Below are 24,202 nucleotides of genomic sequence, written 5' to 3' on the forward strand. Positions count from 1 at the left end.
GCCACCTTTCACCTCGGGAGGAGTCCTCGGCTAATCGGATGCTGCCAGGTCTTATAAAGAGAGGAGCCAACCTAAGGGTTCTGGACGAGCAGTGGGGCATGATTGTTAGCAAAGTCTTTTGGGCAGAAGGTCACAAACAGAAAGTGTAGTCAAAATCAGGCTGGGTCGGTGCAGGCAGAAAACAAGCGGAGTCAAACAGGCAGGGGTCAAAGCCGGGAGATCAATCAAGAATGGTTGAGACAGGCACGGGTTCGGAATACAGATATCAGAATAGACGGTTTACCAGGCAGAGGTCGGGATCACAGAAGTCAGGCAGGCAGGGTCAAAACAGGTATCAGAACACAGGATTACACAGGATAGCACCCAGGAACTCTCACAAGATGAACCTAATAACGGGCAATGAACACAGCACTGAAGCCCCTTTAAATCCAGGTTGAATTTGGCGCCATGGGCGCTGACATCATGTGCCAGCGTCACTGCGCCTTTAAGAAGAGATGTGCGTCCCCGCCGACCCCCTCGGACTGCTAGACCACCAGGGTGAGTGACTCTCACACAATGACTCTATTCACTAACTAGTGAACTAGGGTTTGAGATGTATAAGCTGAGCACCTGTGGAACAATAATTCCCAACCACTATGACTACAAATGACTGCGTATATCAGTGGTGAGAATCAGTCTGATTGTTGAGTCTTGACTCTTACATTCACACTAGGGATGCCACATGCTGATGTGTATGTGTGTCCCAACCAGTTGGGCAATCCAATCTCTTGGAAAAACACCTGGAAGGGAAGATTATGTTAGATTTACACACCTGATTAGAGTATGCGAAATGTGTATGTGGGGTGAAAAGGAGGAAGCCCCAAACTTGATTTGAAAATGAGCACCTGTAGCCTTTAAAACATTAGGTCAATGATGTTCCTGTATGTAAATAAAGGCTAAAAGGCATTCAGTAAATCAGTTGTTTGGCCAATGTGAAAAACAGAAGAACCACGTGGAGAGTAAATAACACAAATTATAATGTGGAGGAGAAAGTAGGTGGAAATGAGAACAAGTCAAGAACACAAACAGGTAACATTTAATCATGGTATGTGGAACAAAAAACCTGGAGCGTTAGTATCACTGATGGCAGCTCTGGGAACATGAAACTGGAATTTGTAAGAGAAGCCGCACTTTAATTCTAGTGTATACCTGAATTACATGGACAACTATATAAAATCAGCATTGTACAGAATGTTATATATCTGCCCACCCACTTATGTCTCCTCGTTATTGCTATGCTTCTGTCACTCAGTTTTTACAATATCAAAGAATGGATTTGGCATGTAAATAAAAGCAATAATAAAATGGTTCGCAATAAGAACAGACCTGCCAAGGAAAGGCTGTTATTATGGTCCATGGATCCCACAGTTAGCAATAACTGAAAGGCAACCCATAATTGGGGAAGAAATAGAACAAGATAGATGATGAAGATGATGGAGCCTAGCAACGTTGGCAATGGGTAACAGTAAAGAAAAACAAGATAGTTGGGGGCAAGGACTGTGTTTGTGGATTTGTCAATGGACAGGGGAAGGCAGCAGAGACATGTGTCTAGGGTGCAATGGTTGGAAGGTGCTAGGACCCTAGGGACATACCTCTGCTGCCTTATTAACTCGCCCCTGTGAATCCAGACAATGATTGGGCAATTGGGGTTGGCAGGGGTAAAAGTGAAAGGGAAGTTGGGACGACTTATGATTTGCTTTGGCAGCTCTTAGCTTTTGCTCTAAAACAGTGTGTGAAGGAACATGTACCATGAAATAGAATCTTGCTACAGGAGAGAGGTCTGTCCTAACAAAAGGGTCTGACTTTGGATGAATCAGGGTGAACTGATATGACCTTCCATAAATCTCACTCATTGGCTGCCTTTACTGTTTGGGTTTTCATTTCTCGAGGAAATATGCTCAATGCCTCCAGCACCAATCACTTGAACAAGAAACATATAACAAAGTCTGCACAGAGGATTCTCATTGGAGGATCCTCTTATATACTGAGCAGCTGGCCCTGGCAAGTGGGGTAATTATTTCAAATTTCCTCCCTGATATTGCTGAACTGCAGCTAATAAGTTGCAGCATAGTGAGAGTGGAAATTCAGTGGTATGTGATTATGTTGCATTCAGGTGATGGTCCATACGTTGATGCAACCTCTGCAATTATGCCCCCCAGAACAGGAGTGTTACTACAAAGAGAGCAGACCACGTGGCTGCATGGGGGGGGGGGAGTCTAGGTGGTACAGGGTGCCCAATAAGGCCCTAATTAATAAGCAATTTCAACATATATTGGTAAAAGAGGACAACCTCTGGACATATTGGGGGCAGTGTTGGACTGGGCCACTGGGTAAAAACCTGGTGGGCACTAAAGGACCAGATCAACTCCCCGAAACTGAGAGAACCTTCACTCCATGCTGACCTCCCTCCCACTGCACGAAGAAATGACGCACATTGAAAAGGTACGCACTGGCGGAGGGTTGGGGCGCTGATGTAGCAGTTCCAGTGGGCCCAGAACCCCCAGTCCTATGTTGATTGGACACCCTAAAATTAATTTCCTATGGGGCCCAGTAACATCTAGTTATGCCACAGTTTAAAAAAAGACAAAGAAAATCAAATCTTGAAAAAAATAAAAAATAAACACAGACTTGGAGGTTTGACATTCTTCCCCTCTGAGTTCCCATAGACTCAGGCCTGGCACGTTGTACAGCAGTCACCGCCTGGAGCAATAATAGGAACCCAGTGGAGTGGGGAGAGGGTGCTTTTCCCATTAGCCACCTTTATACTCTCACTAAAGAGAAAGAATTTGGCAGAACAGAAATGACATGACTTCAGTCCCTACAGAAATATAGTCTCATTGCAGCGTGTGATTGGCTCAGTGTCGGAGACAAGAATCCTCTCAAGCCTGTGTGTGAAGTGCCATTTCCTAAATACTTCTGTATCCGGCAATCACTCTAATGATCCGAAACAAACAGATAAAGGGAATGGCATCTAGAAATATCTTCTTAGTATTAATATAGACCATTTTTGCATTTAGTCCTAAAGCTTTTTTTTTAATTTACTTCATTCATGTTCTTCTTTTCTCTCCACTCTGGGATATAAAGTGCTGGCTGGTTGTCATAGTCAGTTAAAGGGCATGTAAAGTCTAAAATAGAATAAGGCTAGAAATGCTGTATTTTGTATACTAAATATAAACATGAACTTACTGCACCACAAGCCTAATCAAACAATTGATTTATGCTTTCAAAGTTGGCTACAGGGGGTCACCATCTTGTAACTTTGTTATACATCTTTGCAAGACTAAGACTGTGCACATGCTCAGTGTGGTCTGGGCTGCTTAACGGCAAAAAAAATAAAATTACATTTTTACTTTCTTTAATGGAAAAGAAACCTATCTCCAATATACTTTAATTAAAAAATGTGTACCATTTTTATAAGAAACCTGACTGTTTGCAGTGAAATTCTCCCTTCATTTACTGCTGTGGATAGGAATTGTCAGACGGTCCCTAACTGCTGAGCAGGGAAACAATCATACTTATGAACAGCAGGGGGAGCCCCCGCCTTACTTCCCAGCCATGCAGAACTCAAGCAGCTTTGTTTATGACGATCCCTAAGCAGCCCAGACCACACTGAGCATGTGCACAGTCTCAGTCTTGCAAAGATGTATAACAAAGTTACAAGATGGTGACCCCCTGTAGCCAACTTTGAAAGCATAAATCATTTGTTTGATTAGGTTTGTGGTGCAGTAAGTTCATGTTTATATTTAGTATACAAAATACAGTATTTCTAGCCTTATTCTATTTTAGACTTTACATGCCCTTTAAAGGAGAACTAAATCCTAAACATTAATATGACTAAAAATGCCATATTTTACATACTGAACTTATTGTACCAGCCTAAAGTTTCAGCTTCTCAAAAGTATCAATGATCCAGGACTTCAAACTTGTCACAGGGAAAGTGTCTGTGACACTCACATGCTCAGTGGGCTCTGAGCAGCTGTTGAAAAGCTAAGCTTAGGGCTCGTCACTAATTATCAAGCAGAAAATGAGCTTCCCCTGTAATATAAGCTGATGCTACAGGGCTGATTATTAAACATTGATTGTAATTGCACTGGTTTCTGTGCTGCCATGTAGCAATTATCTGTATTGATTACTAATCAGCCTTATATTGTGACATTTCTATTCTATATTTTCTGTATATTGTGAGTGGATCCCTAAGCTCAGTAAGTGACAGCAGCATGTGCAGTGAATCAGCAGAAAAGAAGATGGGGAGCTACTGGGGCATCTTTGGAGACACACATCTTTCTTGCTAAAGGGCTGTGGTTGCCTTGGGCTGGTACAGAAGCACAAAACATAATGTACAACATTTCTAACCTACTTATTTAGTTAGGCTTTAGTTCTCCTTTAAAACCATTATCTCCTCAGTACACTTGCTCTGCCCTGCACCATGCACTGGTTCTGGGTGTGTAATACCCCCAGGAGATGAGAATGGAGTTGCAGCAGATGCCCTAGCGACCCCTCCTGTTGTGCGATAGGCACATGCCTCTTCTGCCTACCCCTAATCCCAGCATTTATACATGAAACTGCCCTGGGATTTTATGATGGAATCTGTGTAGAAAGTGGAATAATATAATCTTTTGTAACACAAAAGTCCCCAGAATGCATTATAAATCACCAGAGCTGTTTGCAGTAAAAGGCTAAAAAAAAGGATGTAACCCCAAAATAAAATTGTGCCTAATCAAAGTAAATGCAGTTTTAAACAAGTTCCCAATACTGTATACCTTCATTACAAGTGATCAATAGTTATTAGGGATGTAGCGAACTGCCGATTTGGTGTTCGCGAACGCCGTTCGCGAACACCGGCAAAAAATGCGAACGTTCGCGAACAGTTCGCGAACTTCGAACACCCGCTAGAATCGTTCGAATCGAACGATCGGAGGATTTTAATCGTTCGATCGAACGATTTTCATTCAAATCGAACGATCGAAGCATTCGATCGAATGCTTTTCATTCGATCGAATGCTTTTCATTCGATCGAATGCTTTTCATTCGATCGAATGCTTACAATCGTTCGAACGAATGGAAATCGTTCGATTTTTAGCGGTCGAAGGAATTCGAATGGTCGAATGGTCGAACGATTTGTATTCGAATCGAACGCGAACTCAAAATGCGAACGACGTTCGCGAACATTCGGCGGATGCGAACGGTCGAAGTTCGTGCGAACAAGTTCGCCGGCGAACAGTTCGCTACATCCCTAATAGTTATCTGTATATATGTAATTGCTATTGAAAGCTGTATCTATCTGTCCACTTGCAATTTTCTGCACTGGTGGTTCTGACTTTTGAAACAATGGAACAGAAACTGGGTAATTAACAGACCTGTCTTGGCTGGAGGAGCACTGACCTGCTGATGCATTGTTCTATTGCTTTAAGTGCAGCGATCCTTAAAAGGGTTGTTCACCTTTAAATGAACTAGAGACTAGTGAAGGGCCAATCTGTCCTGTTTTGCCGAAAAATTCCCGAAACTGTGAAATTCTCAAAACGGCTAAAAAACTTGCGAATCGCATTGTTTTAAAAAAGTTTTATTGGGTTTTACAAAAGCAAGCAAGATATAACATTGGTCCATTGAAGGACTATAACACAATCTTATACAGCTTAGGGAGTTAGGTGTCCTAGAAGAATTTGATGATGGAGAATACACCTAAGCTGATATTAGAGCTAAGTAAAAAAAAAAAAAAAAGAAAAAAAAAACCAACAAAAGTAAAACAAAACATATTAACGTAATAATGCTCAGCTAATTTTGAAAGTAGAATAAGAAAGATATTAAGGAAATGCCGGAACATGTAAGTGACTACAAACACATCACAAATGAAAATAAATATTTTGAAATGAGATACAAACTACAATTATAAATGCAGCAGTCCAAGTGAACGGAGTTTGATTGAAGAGTCAAAAAAGTCCCAATATAATGACCAATTGTTAATAAAATTCTGCTTAAGGTGAGGATCAGCCGTCTTAATCCTTATCGCTTCTTGCCAGCATAAGTGATTTAAGAGGGACAAGATATCCTTTATTGAAGGTGTAGATACAGACAACCAATTTAAGAATAACAATTTCTTTGTAGCTGCTGTCAACAATGTAATAACGTTATTAAGATTATTGAATAAAGATTTTGGGTGTGGCTTCAAAGAGGAAACAGGGTAATTCAGGTGTAGTAATGCCCAAACTGGAGTTAGTTTGATATGGAGGTTAAGTTTGTGACTCAGAAATTTTTCCAGGGCAAGCCAGACTTTATGGATTTCAGGGCAGCTCCACAAGTAGTGAAACAAGTCAACATTTATTTGAGTACATTTAGGACAAAAGGATTGGGAGCTTGAACCTGAAAACTTTTTGAACAATTTCCCATAGCCCAAATGGACCATTTTAAAATGTTGAACTCTCCAATTTTCAGATGCAAAGTTCAAGTTATACTTTTGAATGGATTGAGAAAGTTGGTTTGGTGATATTTCTGTTTGTAAATAACCCGACCATTTATCTGCCACTTTAGCAAGAGGGTGATTTTGTTTACCTGATGATGGCCATAGTTTTTGAGAAATAAAATGTATGTTCAAAGGATAGAATTTCTCTATGAATTTATTTATTGAGTCAGCTAGCCAGTGTTTCTGGAAGGCAAGTGACTCTCTATTTGGAAATCCCAACAAACCACTCTTGATAAACATATATATGAAGTGATCACATGACTTCAGGTTATTTTGACTCTTAAAATCACTCCAACTAATTAGATTGCCATTTGTGGGGTCCACTACATCTTTGATCATAAAAGGTGGATATTTCCTTCTGAATGGGAGGAACCAAGGATATCCCGATCTGGATTTTTTCCAAAGAAGTTCTAAAGGCATAAATGGGGTTTGCATATGATTAAAGCCATGACTTGAGAAGAGAAATTTCCACGTGAATAGCGAGTCTCTAAATAGAGGGTCTTTTTTGAAATCTGAAGGAATCTCATTCCATTGGTAATGAAGAATATTCACTATATTGGAATGATTTTCTTGAGTTATTTCTAATTTAGGGTTTATATATCTATCTCCACCGGACACCCATTCTACTAGATACCTGGTTATAGAAGCTAGATTAAATACCCTGAAGTTCGGAACTCCTAACCCCCCCAAATCATAGGGGCAACGTAATTTGGAAAGGGAAATTTTAGGTTTCTTATTCCCCCAGATAAAGTTAGTCAGAGAGGAATCAAGCTTTTTGATATCTGAGTGCTTTATTAACAGTGGTAAATGTAATATAAGGTAGATTATCTTGGGAAAAATTAGCATTTTAAAAAATGCTATTTTCCCTTTTAGATTTAGTGGAGCATTTTTCCATTTCTGACAAAGCAGAAACACTTTATTGAATGCTGGGGTAAAATTCAATGCATAAAGTTTTCTCAAGTCCGTTGGGATTTTAAGACCTAAATATGTTATGTATGATTTAGGATGTTTAAGGTTCAAGTTTCTTAAACGAGAGTCAGGTATACATACATTAATATTCATTAACTCGGATTTATTTCCATTTATCTTATAACCCGAAAAAGAGCCAAAATCGTTAAGTAATTTGAAAATCTCTACCAGTGACTCATTAGCATTTTGAGTTACAAGTAACAGATCATCTGCAAATGCAAGGGTTTTCAAATTAATTTTGTTAATTTTTATACCATGGAATGAGACCAAATTATCCAGGGCTTTAATCAAGGGTTCAAGGCAGATATTAAAGAGTAAAGGAGATAAGGGACACCCTTGTCTAGTTCCTTTAAAGATTTTGAAAGGGGATGATTTCGCTCCTGCAATTGATACTTGGGATTCAGGAGAAGTGTATAGGTATTTGACAAAGCTGGAGAAAGGACCTGTTATTCCAAAGTGCTCAAGGCATTTAAAAAGATGATCCCAGACAACATTGTCAAATGCTTTTTCAGCATCCAGACTTACAATGGTACATGGGATTTTGGATTTTCTGGCAAATGATATTGCTGAAAAAACTGCTCTTATATTCTTTATGCCTGAACGATTTTTTAGGAAGCCATTTTGAGCTTCTGAGATAATTGTAGGTAGGATTAAGGAAAGCCTGTCAGCTAAAACTTTAGAAAGCAGTTTAATATCTTGGTTTATTAATGAGATAGGTCTATAAGAAGAAGGCAAAGAGGGGTCTTTACCTTCCTTTGGGAGGATTATCAGATTTGATCGAGAACTGGTAGGAAGTTTATTACCTGATAAAAGAATTTCGTTAAATAGATTTGTTAGGAATGGAGAGATTTTAGTGTTCAATAGTTTGTAAAAAACTGGAGGAAGTCCATCAGGCCCACCCGATTTCTTCTTTATCAGGTTTTTTATAACGTTTGAGATCTCTTCTATTGATACTGGACTATTCAGGATGGAAAGTTGATCCTGTGAGATCAAAGGAAATTGAATATTTTTAAAGAATCTGGTGCTATTTTCTGAATTGTATTCTGGGGAAGAGTATAGGTTTTCGTAATATTCTTTGAATATGTTAACCAATTTTGAAGGGTTGTTAGTTAGGGACCCACATTTATCTCTCACTTTGATAAGCTTTGAATTTTTGTTCCAGCTCTTATAAAGATTTACCAGGACATTGTTTGCTTTATTACTGTAGTTAGCTAGTTTTGCTTTGGAATAGGAGGCAAAAAGGGAATCTCTTAGAGTTATCCATGTTTTCAAGGAGTTAGTTACCTCTTTATACTCTTGAATATTCTCAGGAGAGGGGGAATGTTTGAATTTTAAATAACATTTTCTTTGTTGAATACTTAGTAATAGAAAATTTTCATTTACTTTGCGGTGAAAGCGAGCCCTATATGCTGAAATTTCACCTCGGATGACTGATTTCCACGTTTCCCACAAGAGGGGTAGATTGTCTTTGTGTTGGGAATTATCCAGTAAGAATAAATCCCATCTGTCAGAAAGCATTTTGGAGAATTCAGGCTGGTCAGCCAATGATAAAGGGAAAGACCAAGACACAAAATCTCTATTACTAGTGGGACTGGCTACTGAAATTAAAACTGGGGCATGGTCGGAATGATCAATGGATCCAATTTCTGCCTTTATGGTTTTATCCACCAGATTATTGGAAACTAGGATGTAATCGATTCTAGTTCCTACCTTATGATAGGGGGAAAAGTGGGTAAACTCTTTTTCGGTAGGGTGTAGTATTCTCCAAATATCCGTTAAGTTAAATGTAGTTAAAATTTCATTTAACCATTTTGATTTTTTAACTGGGGAGTTCACATTAGAATCCGTTCTGTCCAAAAAATTAAAATGAGTTTCATTAAAATCACCTCCTATTATAATATTGGATTGGGGGAGAGCTGAGAATCTGTGGTTAAGGTCTACAAAAAAGTTTTCTTTTGTATGGTTAGGAGCGTAAATCGAAGCAAAGTGCCACTTTCTATCATTAATTAGAACCTCAGCATAAACAAATCTACCATACTCGTCTTTATGAACTGATAAAATTTGGACGTTTAATTTACGATGAAACAAGATAGCTACACCTCCTTTCTTTTTTATTGCTGGGGAGAAAGCTATCTCTCCAACCCATTCTCTGTACAAGGATGCATTATCTGGATCATTTAGATGGGTCTCTTGAAGGAGCGCTATGTCACATTTTAGTTTGTTAAGGTGTTGAAGAATTTTTTTCCTTTTAATGTAATGGTTCAAGCCATTAATGTTCCAAGAAATAATATTAAGTGTCATATTATTTCTTAAAATTGAGTTCCCTAAAAAGGAGTACAAGTGCAGAATCTGAAATAATTATTACAAAGGATGCAATTACTGAGCATATAAAGCAAGTAATAAAAGTAACATTGATAACATGTGTAACTGTAAGTTTACCTGTCAAAGCATAGACTAAAACATTAATTAAAACTTCATGAAAAACGAATAGAAACATGTTCAGGAAAAAAAAAGGTAGAAGTATACAGACTTCCTTTTTTCCCTAGAAATAGAGGACAGACAACCCTCTTTTAAAGAGAAGTTATTGGAAACCTCCAGTTGACCTGCAACATTTCATGACTATTTAGGATTCAAACACCATGTCATCTTCACTGGAGAGCGGTGGGGAAAGTTTTTTGGATGAAATTGGTGATCTGGATCTAGATCTTGACCCCCGGGTACCCGGCAGGTCCTTTCTAGGTTCCTTAGAAGGACAGCTAGCTTGTTGGCGGGGCCTTTCATGCATTCGATCTCTTTGGTCCCTATGAGCGAGGGAGCTTAGTTCTGGAGAGTTAGAGTGTAGCTGAGTAGAATTAGGCTGGTTCAGAGACTTATTCTCCAGATGATGGGCGAAATAAGTTGCCTCTTTAGAATCACTGAAGATACGTATCCCTGTGGGCAGATTAATCCTCAGCTTAGCAGGGTATTGTAAGGAGAAATTGATGTTCAGCTTCAACAGTGACTGGCAAGCTCTGGAAAATTCTTTCCTTTTTTGAGAAAGATACAATGAATAGTCCTGAAAAATTAGGATTTTATTACCCTCTAGATGCAAGCCACGAATCGCATTGAAGTCAATAGGCTTCAAAATAATTTTGACGTGCAGCAATTTTTTTTTGACGCGTCTAATTTCCGTTGCAGTTTTGCGAAAACATTTGCCGCGAATCCATGTCTGCAGGGCCGGAACTAGGGGTAGGCAGAGTAGGCACGTGCCTAGGGCGCAAAGCTGGGAGGGCACGTACCTGTCTTCTACCCCAAATCCGGTTCTCTTCTTTTCTCTTGGCTCTTCCAATTGAAATGTTACTTAGAATTAGCCATTCTATGACATACTAAAACTTAGCTTAAAGGGGTGGTTGCAATTCTAAGCAACTTTTCAATTGGTTTTCATTATTTTTTATAGTTATTTGTCCTTTTCTTCTGACTCTTTGCAGCTTTCAAATGGGCGTCGCTGACCCCTTCTATAAAAAAATGCTCTGTAAGGCTACAAATGTATTTTTATTGCTAATTTTTATTACTCATCTTTCTATTGAGGCCTCTCCTATTCATATTCCAGTCTCTTATTCAAATCAATGCCTGGTTGCTAGGGTAATTTGAACCATATCTACCAGATTGCTTAAAATGTAAATTTAAGAGCTGCTGAATAAAAAGCTAAATAACTCAAAAGCCTTAAATAATAAAAAAAGAAAACCAATTACAAATTGTCTCAGAATATCACTATCTACATCATATTAAAAGTTATCGGAAAGGTGAACTGCCCCTTTAAATAATTTTCAAAACATGAAAACATTTAAAAAATGTATAGTGGAAGTGGGTCCATAGAACTGTATTTTCTTTCTAAGGGCAACAGTGTTGGGTTTACGTGATCCCCTTGAATCCAGGCAGAAGTGCCGCTGGTTATGTCTTTGAGATTCGTTTTGAGCAGCAAGAAGAACAAACGCTCTTGTGTTTCTCAGCGCTCAGCGGCGATCTGCGAGGGAAGACTGACCCCCAGCGAGCGTTTCCTGGGAGACTCCAATACAACACACACTAGCAGTCGTTTCTACCCGCACTCATATTCAGGTGGGTCACTGCCAAGAGAAGATCCCTTGTGTCGCCCATCTGCTCCCATAGATTAGGAATAATCTGATGGAAAACAGAAGAGTGTAGGTTTTTCTGCTTCTGTCGGCTGCAGTCGTTACTGTTTCCTTGTGAACAAACGACTAGAATTATAATGTAACAGTCGCTGCCTGTAACAATGCGGCTCCCTCTCTGTCTTTGGCCCTCCTGCTGTTTGCAGCTACTGCTGGAGGGCCAACACTCTACAGGGTATAAACTTTACCACAAAGGGACTATAGGTTGTGTCCTAATGTGACATGTCAGGCTGACCTACTGGAGACACTTACCCCATGTGCGACTGCTTCCCAGACGCCCAGATGAGCGACGCGTTGTCCCTGCCTTGCGACTGAGTGCAGAGCAGACAGCAGAATGTAGAGGGTGCACTCCCAAGCCTTGCCTCCCAGCGCAGCAAATGATTGCTCACAACACACACGCTCTGACTCCACTGCAACAGCAGATGCATCGGATTTAAGCGACAGATCCTCAGCGACTTGCTGGAGCCCAGTACCATCTCCTCCTCCTCCTCCTGGTATTACTCTAGAACCCCTGGCCCTGCTACATCACAATGTCCAAGAGAAGACAGGAGACAAAGGAGCCAAAATCCACATTAGCTTCACGCCTGGGGTACGTGGAACATCATGACACCACTTAGAAGGACCAGGGTTCCGCTGAAGATCCTCCGCTGAAGAGCTTTTGCTGGTTCCGCGGCTGAGCAGAGCGACCAATGGCTGGAGACAAGGGTTGAGGAGCCGGTGCCTTTGGAAAGCAAACTGGGAGCTTTGGGCTTAGATGGGCGCCACTTTCTTATGAGACCCACCAGCATGGAGAACACAACGACCACCAACAGCTCTCCACTCCCTTCCTCGGAACCCCACTTGGTAAGGGGAGTGTGGCCCTATTCTATGACTTCTGTGTGGTGCTTGGCAGCCATAGTGGGCTTTCTCATTATCTTTACCATCGTGGGGAATGTTTTTGTGGTGATTGCGGTGTTGACCAGCAGAGCTTTAAAAGCCCCCCAGAATCTGTTCCTGGTGTCTTTGGCCAGTGCGGACATCCTTGTGGCTGCCTTGGTCATGCCCTTCTCTTTGGCTAATGAACTCATGGGATATTGGTATTTTGGCAGTGTGTGGTGTGATATCTACCTGGCCTTGGATGTTCTCTTCTGCACCTCCTCAATAGTTCATCTGTGCGCCATCAGCCTGGACAGGTACTGGTCGGTGACCCAGGCTGTTGAGTACAACCTCAAGAGGACCCCTCGCAGGATTAAGGGCATTATCGTTACAGTTTGGCTCATATCTGCCGTCATATCCTTCCCACCCTTAATATCCATGGACAGGGACACTGAGGACCATGTGTACCCCCAGTGCAAACTCAACGATGACACCTGGTACATCCTTTCCTCTTGCATTGGCTCTTTCTTTGCGCCCTGCGTAATCATGATCTTGGTCTACATTCGCATCTACCAAGTGGCCAAGCTGAGGACGAGGACTTTGTCAGAGAAGAAACCCACCAGGGACGGTTCTTCTCACACAGAGAACGGCTTCAGCAAGGGGACCTCTGTCAAAATGCCAGGGGACAACAAGGAGAACGGCCACTGCCCATCGCGTCCCTCCCCTCCAAAAGCCACTGATGTAGACGATGTGGAACTAGAGGAGAGCAGCATGTCTGAGAGCAAGCGCAGGAAAAGCAGCAGCAAAGAGGACAACACTGACTCCAGCAAGGAGAGAAAGTGCAGCAAGGGCAACTCCTTCTCCAAGCAGTCCAGTCGCCTGTCCCGTTCCAGCAACAAATCTATGGAGCTCTTCTCCTCTAGGAACAAGAAGAAGAGGTGCAGCGTCTCCAGGAGGAAACTCTCCCAAGCCAGAGAGAAGAGGTTCACCTTTGTCTTGGCTGTGGTCATGGGGGTCTTTGTGGTCTGCTGGTTCCCTTTCTTCTTCTCTTACAGCCTGTACGGCATCTGCAGGGAAGCCTGTGAGGTGCCAGAAACTTTATTTAAGTTTTTCTTTTGGATTGGCTACTGCAACAGCTCCCTGAACCCGGTCATCTACACCATCTTCAACCAGGACTTCAGGAGGTCCTTCAAGAAGATCATTTGCATGAGCAGGAGGAAGACTATTACACACTGACATCTACAGGGTGTTTGGCCTTTGGGTGAGACCCAAAAAGGTGGGGCAGAATTGGCCAGACAGAGCTTGTCGCCATAGGGTACCCAGGGGGTGCTCAGGTGCCGGCTGAGGTTTGGGAGAAGGAGGTGTCCAATGAGCAGATGGAATATCCAGATACTTTGGGTCCCTATCACGCTCTTTGGCCCTTGGGATGGAGATATATATTAAGCGCTATGCTCATATGCCCCTCTCCCCTCCAGAGAATTCATAGGAAGGTGCGCAGTTCTGCAGCGCTAAGTACAAAACTATTGCGAGCATTTCCCCTGCACCGGCGCTCACAGAAAGCTAGTGCGAGTTTGTTCAGGGGGGGATTGATGTGGTTGTTCTCTTTGTTCAGCATCGATTATTTCCTACTCAGAAAGAAAGCTTTTACAGTCTGGAAAATGAATCAATTTAATAATAAACGGTGTCCTGGTTTGTTAATGTTGGCTGGAAGGGGTCAAGGTTTGGATGGGGAAGAAAAGGGTTAAAGCAGGAATCTTAATACTGTGTCTTGTGTATAGTCAGTAAAATAAACAGATTACAGGCACAAATACAAGATGCACAGACACACACACACCCAAACACACACACATTGAGACACAGACACACATTGAGACATACTCATGCACACAAACGCACAAATACACACACACATGGTATACATGCATATGGATACACACACAGACACACGCACACACACACACACACATATATATACAGGCACAAATACAAGATACACAGACACACACACACATTGAAACACAGACACATTCAGACATACTCATGCACACACACACACACACACATTCACAAATACGAACACACAATAATAAAGACAGAAACACAGGTATACACACACACACACACACAGACACATAAGCATGCATATGGATACACACAGACACACACATACGTAAACACTAGGGATGCACCAAATCCACTATTTTGGATTCTGCCGGCCCCAGGAATCCTTTGCAAAGGATTGGACCGAATATCTAACCGAATCCGAATCCTAATTTGCATATGCAAATTAGGGATGGGAATGGGGAAAACATTTTTTACATCCTTGTTTTGTTTTGTGAAATCACATGATTTCCCTCCCCGCCCATAATTTCCATATGCAAATTAGGATTCGGATTCGGTTCGGCTGGGCAGAAGTATTAGGGATTCACCGAACCCAGGATTTGGTTCGAGATTTGGCCTTTTTCAACAGGATTAGGATTTGGCTAATCCTAATCCTGATGAAAAAGGCCAGACCTCGAACGGAATCTTGGATTTGGGGCATCCCTAACAAACGCACAGACACACACATGCACAAATACACACAATAAAGACAGACACACAGGTATACACACAGACACACAAGCATGCATATGGATACACACAGACAAATGAATGCACAAACACATTCTCTCATATCATCTCTCTCATCTGGGAATGAAACTCACTGCACTGACATTTCCCGAGACAGATGTAGAATTGCCATTTGCCCCCTAAGAAGATGAGGAATGACAGGGAGTTGCTGTAACCATGTAGGGTTGGGTTTAGGGTGGGCAGAAAGGGAATCTGCCTTGGTCACCCCCCCCCCTAGCATTAGAGAGATTGTTTTAGATAAAAACAAATGTCACCAGAAGGATATCTTTAATGGTTTGTGTATATAAATGTGGGATGTCCAACCTGTGCCCTTCTGTTTTCAGGGGGATGCTGGGAGTTGTAGTTCATCAACAGCTGGAGGGTTGCATGTTTGGCATCTGTGATTGGTTATAGTTTCCTCCTTCTCTGATGCACTGGCTGCTTCCCCCCCACTCACTTCTATGCAAACTTTGCTTTTATTCCAAGTAATCCCTCCAAGCCCACGGGGCAGATTATGCACAATATACTGCAGTATTATACATATCAATAGGTTATACAAGGGAAAAGCAAAAAAAAAAAAAAAGGGAAACAGTTCTGAGACTTGACACGGTATCTCTGAGAAGCTGAACCCTCTGCCAAGAGGAACCCCTAACCCTCCTTGCTAAAGAATGGGGAGGCCCTGGTAGCACTCCAAGGCTAATTACGGTATAATTAAATTATAATGGAAGTGCTACCGATCTGGCCAAGATCTCTGCAACACACTCACACGTTTTATTCTCTGCAAGTACCAACATCCCGGGGGTATTAATAGGTTCTGCTTCCCTTGCTGTTACTCCATCTCCTCCACCGCAGTTTGGTGCATGTTCTTTACCAAATTCTGTACTGTCCATGCACCTCAGCACCCTGCCACCCCTTCATCTCAGTCACTGAATATTTGCAGCAAATTCAGAGCAGCAGCAGATCTGAGGGGAAGGTTGGAGCTGGCGGAACATAAAAGAAGTGTTTTCATTGATAGGTCCCCATGTGCTGCACCCCCAGAGATGCCTCCTATTCAGCTGTCCATGGGGTACATACAGTAGGTACTGCTACAGTTAATAAATACCAGTCTCTTTTTCAGTAATTCCCTTATTGTGGTAATTGTCCTTACCTGACAGCTTGGATCCACTCAGGGGTGTAACTACAAAACAAGCAGACCCTGTCACTGCAGGGGGGTCCAGAAGGAATAGGGGCCCTCATTAATAAGTAATTGTAATAAATAAGTAAAACAATACAACCTCTTGATATTTTGGGGCCCCTAAAATGAATTTGCTGTGGGGCCCAGCTACATCTAATTATGCGACTGTTTAATCCACTGATGCAAAATTTGTATCCCATCATTCTCCTGACAGTAGTCTTAGGGCAGAGACATATGAGAAGATTCGGGGAGATTAGTGGCCCGGCGACAAATCGCTTCTTCTTCGGGCGACTAATCTTCCCGATCTGCCTCGTTTTCCAAAGTCGTCTGAAGTTTCCTCGTGAGGCAACTCCCCGAATCTTCTCGCCTGTCTCTGCCCTTACTGTGAACGCTGGAAGTGATACATCTGTAACAGATGGAGGGCCAGCAATTTGGTTTTACTTGTTCTAATAGGAAAACCATTGGTTATCTCCGGCAGCACTGTATTCATTAATGGTGGGCGGGGGAGGCGCGTACTGTAAGTGACCCCACAGCTGCCCTCTACCCTTCCTTGAAGGGGTGGTTCACCTTAATGTTAACTTTTAGTATCTTATACTATGACTAATTCTAAGCAACCTTTAAATTGATCTTCTTTCATTTTTTTTATAGTTTTTGAATTATTTGCCTTCCTCTTCTGAACCTATCCAGCTTTCAAATGGGGGTCACTGACCCCATCTAAAAACAAATGCTCTGTAAAGATACAAATATCGTTATTGCTACTTTTTATTACTCATCTTTCTATTCAGGACCTCTTCTATTTATATTCCAGTCTCTCATTCAAATCAATGCATGGTTGCTAGGGGAATTTGGACCCCAGCAATCGGATTGCTGAAATTGTAAACCAGAGAGCTACTGAATAACAAGCTAAATAACTCATAAATAACAATGAATAAAAAAAGACAACCAATTGCAAATTGTCTCAGAATATCACTCTCTACGGCATACTAAGATTTAATTCAAAGGTGAACAACCCCTTTAACTTCTTATGGAGAGGCAGAGCTTGCAGACTTGTCCTTACCCTCCACCCTGTTGCAGGTATTAAGGGCATAGTTATTCTGTACCCCCTGACACTGTGCTGAGCACTTATTATATATTATGTATCTGATGTGAGGAGCACAGTGCAGCCTTGGGGTAGAAGATGTTCAGGGGTGCAAGAGTCTGCCCCTACTGCTTGTGGGCAAATTAAATCAGGGATGTACCTACAGAGGAAGCAGACCCAGTGGCTGCAGAGGGGCCCAGTCCTTTGCACAGAATGCTCAAGAGTTGGTGCAACCAGCAACAGAAAAACGGACTTGGCATAAATGGAGAGAAGTTGGGCATGAGCACTCGGTTGGGCATATTAATAGGTGCAAGTGTGGCAGCTGAAGGAGAAACAGACTTAGTGTCCAGCAGTTGCAGGAACAGACAGCAGGGGGCGTCTAAACATTTTGAAGTCCTTAGAAAAAAAGAAAAATGTCAGTATCACTTTAAAGGAAGAGTAACACCAAAAAAATTAAAAGTGATTTAATGTAATGAAAATATAAAGTAGTGTTGCCCTGCACTGGTAAAACTGATGTGTTTGCTTCGGAAACACTACTATAGTTCATATAAACAAGCTGCTGTGTAGCAATGGTGGAAATTGAAAAAAAGACTATATGGCACAGGTTAAATAGTGGATAACAGATAACACCATTATGTTCTACAGCGTTCTACTGCTGTGTAACCTGAGCATTTTCTCCTTTAAATTACTGCCCCCATTGCTACACAGCAGCTTATTTATATAAACTATAGTAGTGTTTCTGAACAGGGTCAAACTTGGGGGGCCCGGGGCCCACTGGGGCTCCTGCCCCAGGGACCCCCCTGCAGTGCTGGTGTGTGTGTGGCGCGTCTGTGCGCAGCGCCGTGGTTTTGCGCATGTGTACGCACAAAGTTTTCTTCCGCGACCTCCAACAAAGGGGGTCACTTCATTAAGAGCCCCATATGGATGCGGACCTGGGCCTGGCGGGGCCCACAAGAGCCAGGGGCCCACCGGGTTTTTTCCCGGTGCCCTGCCAGCCCAGTTCAACCCTGTTTCTGAAGCAAACACACCAGTTTTACCAGTGCAGGGCAACAATGCATTATATTTTTAATACTTTAAAACAATTACATTTTTTGATGTTACTGTTTTTTTAACAGCAGATTAAATCTTTGTCGTCTGATTCAACAGCCCCATTCATTACAGAGACTGTGTTTTAGCTCATGTTATCTGGAAAGAATGGCTTTTTACTGTGCATAGCTGTTTGGCAGCTCCCACAATCACATATTCAGTATAATACAAAATAAAATTTTTTGCTTACATAAGAACCTATAGTTTTAAGCAAACTGAACCACAACTGGGTTGGGGGAAAAAAAAACAGGGGTCATGATTTTTTTGCAACAATTTATGGGAATTACAGCAAAACATGATCCCAAAAATGATTCCTAGAGTGAATGAAAAAAAATTAGGTTTAAAAACTTGGTCCTCTTCATTATCGCCCTAATGCGACTGTTTGAAGTCTCCATAACTAATTCTTCACTAACCTGAGTTTCCTTCAGGATTTATTTTATGTAAAAGTTTCCTTTTTCTGATGTAGCACAAACTATTCTAACCTATGGCAAAATATAGATGAATGTTACATGTAAATCTGAATAGTTGGCAGCATCGGTTGGCATGGCAGAATGTGGCTACAAGTCCCACTCAGGAAAGAATATATTTTTTATTATATGGGGTAAGGGATAAAATCATGACAAAGAACAGTAAATTGTTAACATTTACTTTTGAAGCAACAACATGGGAAAAGGTGAAAAAAAATCCTAAATGTTATGAAATTAGCCCCGTAATTGTTTTATTTCTAAAATGGTCAGTTTGGTAGGGAGTCTGGCACCATCTTGATTTATTATATACTAGGAAATAAAACAGGAGGGGGATGGGGGTCACATCATTACAGACAAGTTTCTTAAAAGGTCTAGTAACCCATTTACAAAAATCAGATACTTGCTTTATAATAATATGCTACACAGTGATTGGCTGCTACGGGCAACTAGACCTAATGCAATGTGCCCATGTTATTATGTTAGCCCCATAAACGAGTGGTTCACAAGTGAGTTGTTTTTTTTTAATTTACTGATGCCTTACAGAAGCTGCTCATTGTGGCCCCAGGGTGAGAACTGGTTTTGCACAAAAAAAGGAATTTCTGCTCTAATTTGAGTTTAAGTTTTGCTGCCCTTGAAAAAAAAAATTCTTAGTAAAATTGCCTAAATTAGAGGTTGTGCGATTGTGACAACTATTCCGTCTCTTGCTCTTTTCCTTATTATATTTTTGCTTTATAAGGATAAAACCCTACAGAATTTAACAAATTGATGTAATCGAGTAATTTGCTAGACAACCTTCCTGATTGGTTGTTATGCCGACTCCATCATTTTGGTCCACCTATTGGAGCAGTCAGTTCAGCTTCCCCAGAATGTGGCCCTGTCTACATCCACAGTCAGGGGTGTAACTATAGAGGAAGGTATAGGAGGTATAGGGGGCCCACGAGGCCCTAATTCATATACAATTTCAATAAATATTGGTAAAACAGGTCAAGCTCTAGACATTTTGTGGGCCTGAAAAATAATATGCTGTGGGGCCCAGTAAGATCTAGTTACACCATTGTCCACAGTGTGAAATCTATGTAATGCATTAGCTGATTGGCTCATATATATTACAGGTAGGGGTTTTTTCTCACTAGGGAGTCTAGTACCCGGCTGCAGCCACTTAGGTCTGGTAGTCAAGAGGGCCAGAACAACTGGAAGATGTGATTCCTGGTGATGCCGTAGCTCATTTTTCTCTGGTTTCCTTAGTCAGCGATGGGCAATCAGTTGCCCCCCAGATGTTGTTGAGCTACATCTCCCAGACACCCAAATAGTCTTTCATTTTTAATGCAATTAATTTCCTGTGCATATGTTTCCCTTCCTCCCTAAAATAGTCCGTGTGGCCTATCAATCTCTCAAGTGACTGAACCAAAATGTATTAAAGGGGTCCTTAAACTTTTTGTGTTTTCAGATTGTTCTCCAGAAATAAAGACTTTTTTCAATTACTTTCCATTTTTTATTTTTTATAGTTTTTCAATTATCTAAGTTTGAAGTTGAATGTTGGTGTCTCTGGTGTTTGAGTCTGACAGCTCAGTAATTCGGGTGCTGTTTCTGAACTGTTACAATTTTGCAACATTTAGTTGATACATTTTTGGAGTAACATCTCTGGAGTATTAGCAACTATTGTATCAATTCTAACAGCTGCCTATAATGAAACTCAGCAGGGACAAAGATATGAAATGTATCAACTAAATGCACCAATTTTGAACAGTTTAGAGGGTCGGCGACCCCCCTCCCAGAGATGCTTTAGAAAGGTGAAAAACTAGATTTACATTTTAATATTAGAAGAACAGTCAAACATAGAAAGTAATTGGAAAAAGTCTTTATTTCTAAAACCAACTGACCACAATCTTTAACCTGTTAGCATTCAGCATGCACAAATAGTCTTACAGGGGTTGTTCACCTTTAAATTAACTGTTAGTATGATGTAGAGAGTGATATTCTGAGACAATTTGTAATTGGTTTTCATTTTTTATTAATTGTGGTTTTTTGAGTTATTTAGCGTTTTAATTCCGCAGCTCTCCAGTTTGCAGAAAATCCCAGCAAGCATGCATTGGTTTAATAAGAGACTGGAATATGAATAGGAAAGGCCTGAATGGAAAGATGTATAATACAAAGTAGCAATAACAATTTGTTGTCTTTCAGAGCATTTGTTGTTGAAATGGGGTCAGTGACCCCCATTTAAAAGCTGGAGAGAATCAGAAGGCAATTAATTACAAAACTATAAATAAAAAAACAGAAAACTTTATCTCCTGATCTCTGCTCAATGGGGCATGAGTAGTAGGCTCTAGATTTACTTAGATATATGGCCTAATGGCTGATAACAGCAATGCATCATACATCTGAAACCAGGGAGCCTTGACCAAACATTGGTTTGGTTCACCTTTAAGTTAACTCTTGCTATGTTATAGAGACCACAGGGTTGGCTTCTTCAATAGCATTAAAATCTGACCCTCATCACACTCAATCTTTAAAGGAACAGTAACACCAAAAAATAAAAGTTTTGTAATGGAATGACAATATAATGTGTTGTTGCCCTGCACTGGTAAATGGATGTATTTGCTTCAGAAACTCTACTATAATTTATATAAGCAAGCTGCTGTGTAGCCATGGGGGCAGCCAGTCAAGCACAGGATACACAGTAGATAACAGATAAGTACTACTATAGTTTATATAAACAAGCTGCTGTGTAGCCATGGGGCAGCCAGTCAAGCACAGGATACACAGTAGATAACAGATAAGTACTACTATAGTTTATATAAACAAGCTGCTGTGTAGCCATGGGGCAGCCAGTCAAGCACAGGATACACAGTAGATAACAGATAAGTACTACTATAGTTTATATAAACAAGCTGCTGTGTAGCCATGGGGCAGCCAGTCAAGCACAGGATACACAGTAGATAACAGATATCTTTTTTTTTTTTCTTTTTTTTTTTAATTCAATTTTAGAGGCTATGCATGCACCTCTTCTGGGGTTATTGGGAGTGAAGATGGGTCTGCTTTAGGGCTCTTACAGACGAGCGTTTTTACCTGCGCTCCCCTGCGTTCCGTTTTTCTGTGTTCAGCCGCAGGGGAGCACAGGAATAGACGGATTGCATTTTTTCCAATGGGGCTGTACTCATACAGGCGCTTGTGAGTACAGCCCCATTGGAAAAAATGCAATTCGTCTATTCCTGCGCTCCCCTGCGGCTGAACACAGAAAAACGGAACGCAGATGAGAGCAAGTAAAAACGCTCGTCTGTAAGAGCCTTTAAACGGGTGGTTCACCATTAACTTTAAGTATGTTATAAAATGGATAATTCTAAGCAGCTTTTCAATTGGCCTTCATTTTTTCTTTTTTTTATAGTTTATATATTATATGTCTTTTTCTTCTGACCCTTTCCAGCTTTCAAATGGGGGTCACTGACCTCATCTAAAAAAACAAATGCTCTGTAAGGCTACACGTTACAGTCTCTCATTTAAATCAGTGCATGGTTGCTAGGGTAATGTGGAGCCTAGCAACCAGACTGCCCTGCCAAAATTGCAAACTGGAGAGCTGCTGAATAAAAAGTGAAATAACAAAAAAAATCACAAATAATAAAAAATGAAAACCAAAACAAAAAAAATTGTCTCCGGATATCACTCTCTACATCATACCAAAAGTTAATTCAAAGGTGAATAACCCCTTTAAACGCTAACTAAATAGAGAGTGATAGAATTTCACAGCGGTGAGCTCTAATTTCACAATTTACTCATAATATCTAACATTTGCTAAACAACATGCCCTTTGTATTTTAGCTGTGGTTGTAATCACAACAGGTGTTTTATGTAGAAACAGGTCTCATTTTACTCCACTGCAGCAAACAGCAGCACAATCATTTCTCCTGCAGCGCAGCAATGTCTCCAAGGAGAGCCGCTCTGTGGAGTTTCTTAATGAAGCAGCTGAATGGCTTTGCAATAAAGTTTTATTACACCATTATGTGTAGATGAGTCAGAAGCAGGAAAATATGTAGTTACAGAAATACTGGGTCCCAGTCAGGCAATAAAGCTGCCATAGCGTTGGAATAAATAGATATCTAATTAGCAGTGCAAGGTGATGTTACGGAAGATGTAACTGCACAAATGGGATTTTCTCAGGTACAGCTTCATTCCAGCAAATATTTCAGAGACTATTAACAGAGACCAATGGAAAAGTTGCTTGTTCCTTTTGCAAAAGTCCTGTATTTTTATTTTGGAAGTGACTTAAAGGGATACTGTCATGGGAAAACATGTTTTTTTTTCAAAATGAATCAGTTAATAGTGCAGACTTCTGTACTGAAATACATTTTTAAAAAGAGCAAACAGATTTTTTTATATTCAATTTTGAAATCCGACATGGAGCTAGACATATTGCCAATTTCCCAGCTGCCCCCAGTCATGTGACTTGTGCTCTGATAAACGTCAGTCACTCTTTACTGCTGTACTGAAAGTTGGAGTGATATCACCCCCTCCCTTCCCCCCCCCCGGCAGCCTAACAAAAGAACAATGGTAAGGTAACCAGATAGCAGCTCCCTAACACAAGATAACAGCTCCTTAACACAAGATAACAGCTCCCTGGTAGATCTAAGAACAACGCTCAATAGTAAAAGCCAAGTCCCACTGCGACTGATTCAGTTACAGCCTGACAGAAAGTAGTTCCATCCTAAAGTGCAGGCACAAGTCACATGACTGGGGCAGCTGGGAAACTGACAATATGTCTAGCCCCAGGTCAGATTTCAAAATTCAATATCAAAAAATTTGTTTGCTCTTTTTAAAAATGAATTTCAGCGCAGAATTCTGCTGGAGCAGCACTATTAACTGATTAATTTTGAAAAAAACATGTTTTCCCAGGACAGTATCCCTTTAATGAACCAGCAGGGCTGCCAGTGCATATTTCTGTATTCCTAAAATAAAGCACGTGGGCGGAGCCTGAGCGGCAGGTGTGAATGCTGGCGTACACTGGGCTCCAGATGCTGTGCATGAATTTGGCGAGCCTCCACGGAACACAATGGAAACAGAATTCTCTATGAATAAAATGATAGTATGAGCAGCAGTAAACTGAAAGTACAGGCCACCCTCAGGTCTCAACTGACTTCTTTACATCACATGTATTACATTAGGTCTAGTGGCAAATACCATGCCTTTGTGAGCCACCTTGAATATTCAGGCCCCCCTCCAGCACCCAACTCTCTGAATCACCCCGGACAGTCCCGCTTTTGACAGCTCAACCCGCAGTCCCGGATTTGTACTGATATTTCCCGAGTTTCT

At 41.1% G+C, this 24,202-nt stretch overlaps 1 protein-coding gene across 1 annotated transcript; it reads left to right on the forward strand.

The window, feature by feature from the left end:
* Nucleotides 1–11,494: 11,494 nt before the first annotated feature.
* On the forward strand, nucleotides 11,495–14,184 carry adra2c.L (adrenoceptor alpha 2C L homeolog). The gene has a single exon (XM_018228416.2). It carries the CDS (start codon nucleotides 12,403–12,405, stop codon nucleotides 13,720–13,722), a length of 1,320 nt encoding a protein of 439 aa, XP_018083905.1. The 5' UTR covers nucleotides 11,495–12,402; the 3' UTR covers nucleotides 13,723–14,184.
* Nucleotides 14,185–24,202: the final 10,018 nt, after the last annotated feature.

Source organism: Xenopus laevis, chromosome 1L, assembly GCF_017654675.1.
Source record: "Xenopus laevis strain J_2021 chromosome 1L, Xenopus_laevis_v10.1, whole genome shotgun sequence".
Taxonomy (NCBI): Eukaryota; Metazoa; Chordata; class Amphibia; order Anura; family Pipidae; genus Xenopus; species Xenopus laevis.

Excerpts from the sequence above, each read along its gene's own strand:
- adra2c.L (XM_018228416.2), top strand. The coding sequence starts at position 12,403 with ATGAGACCCACCAGCATGGAGAACACAACGACCACCAACAGCTCTCCA.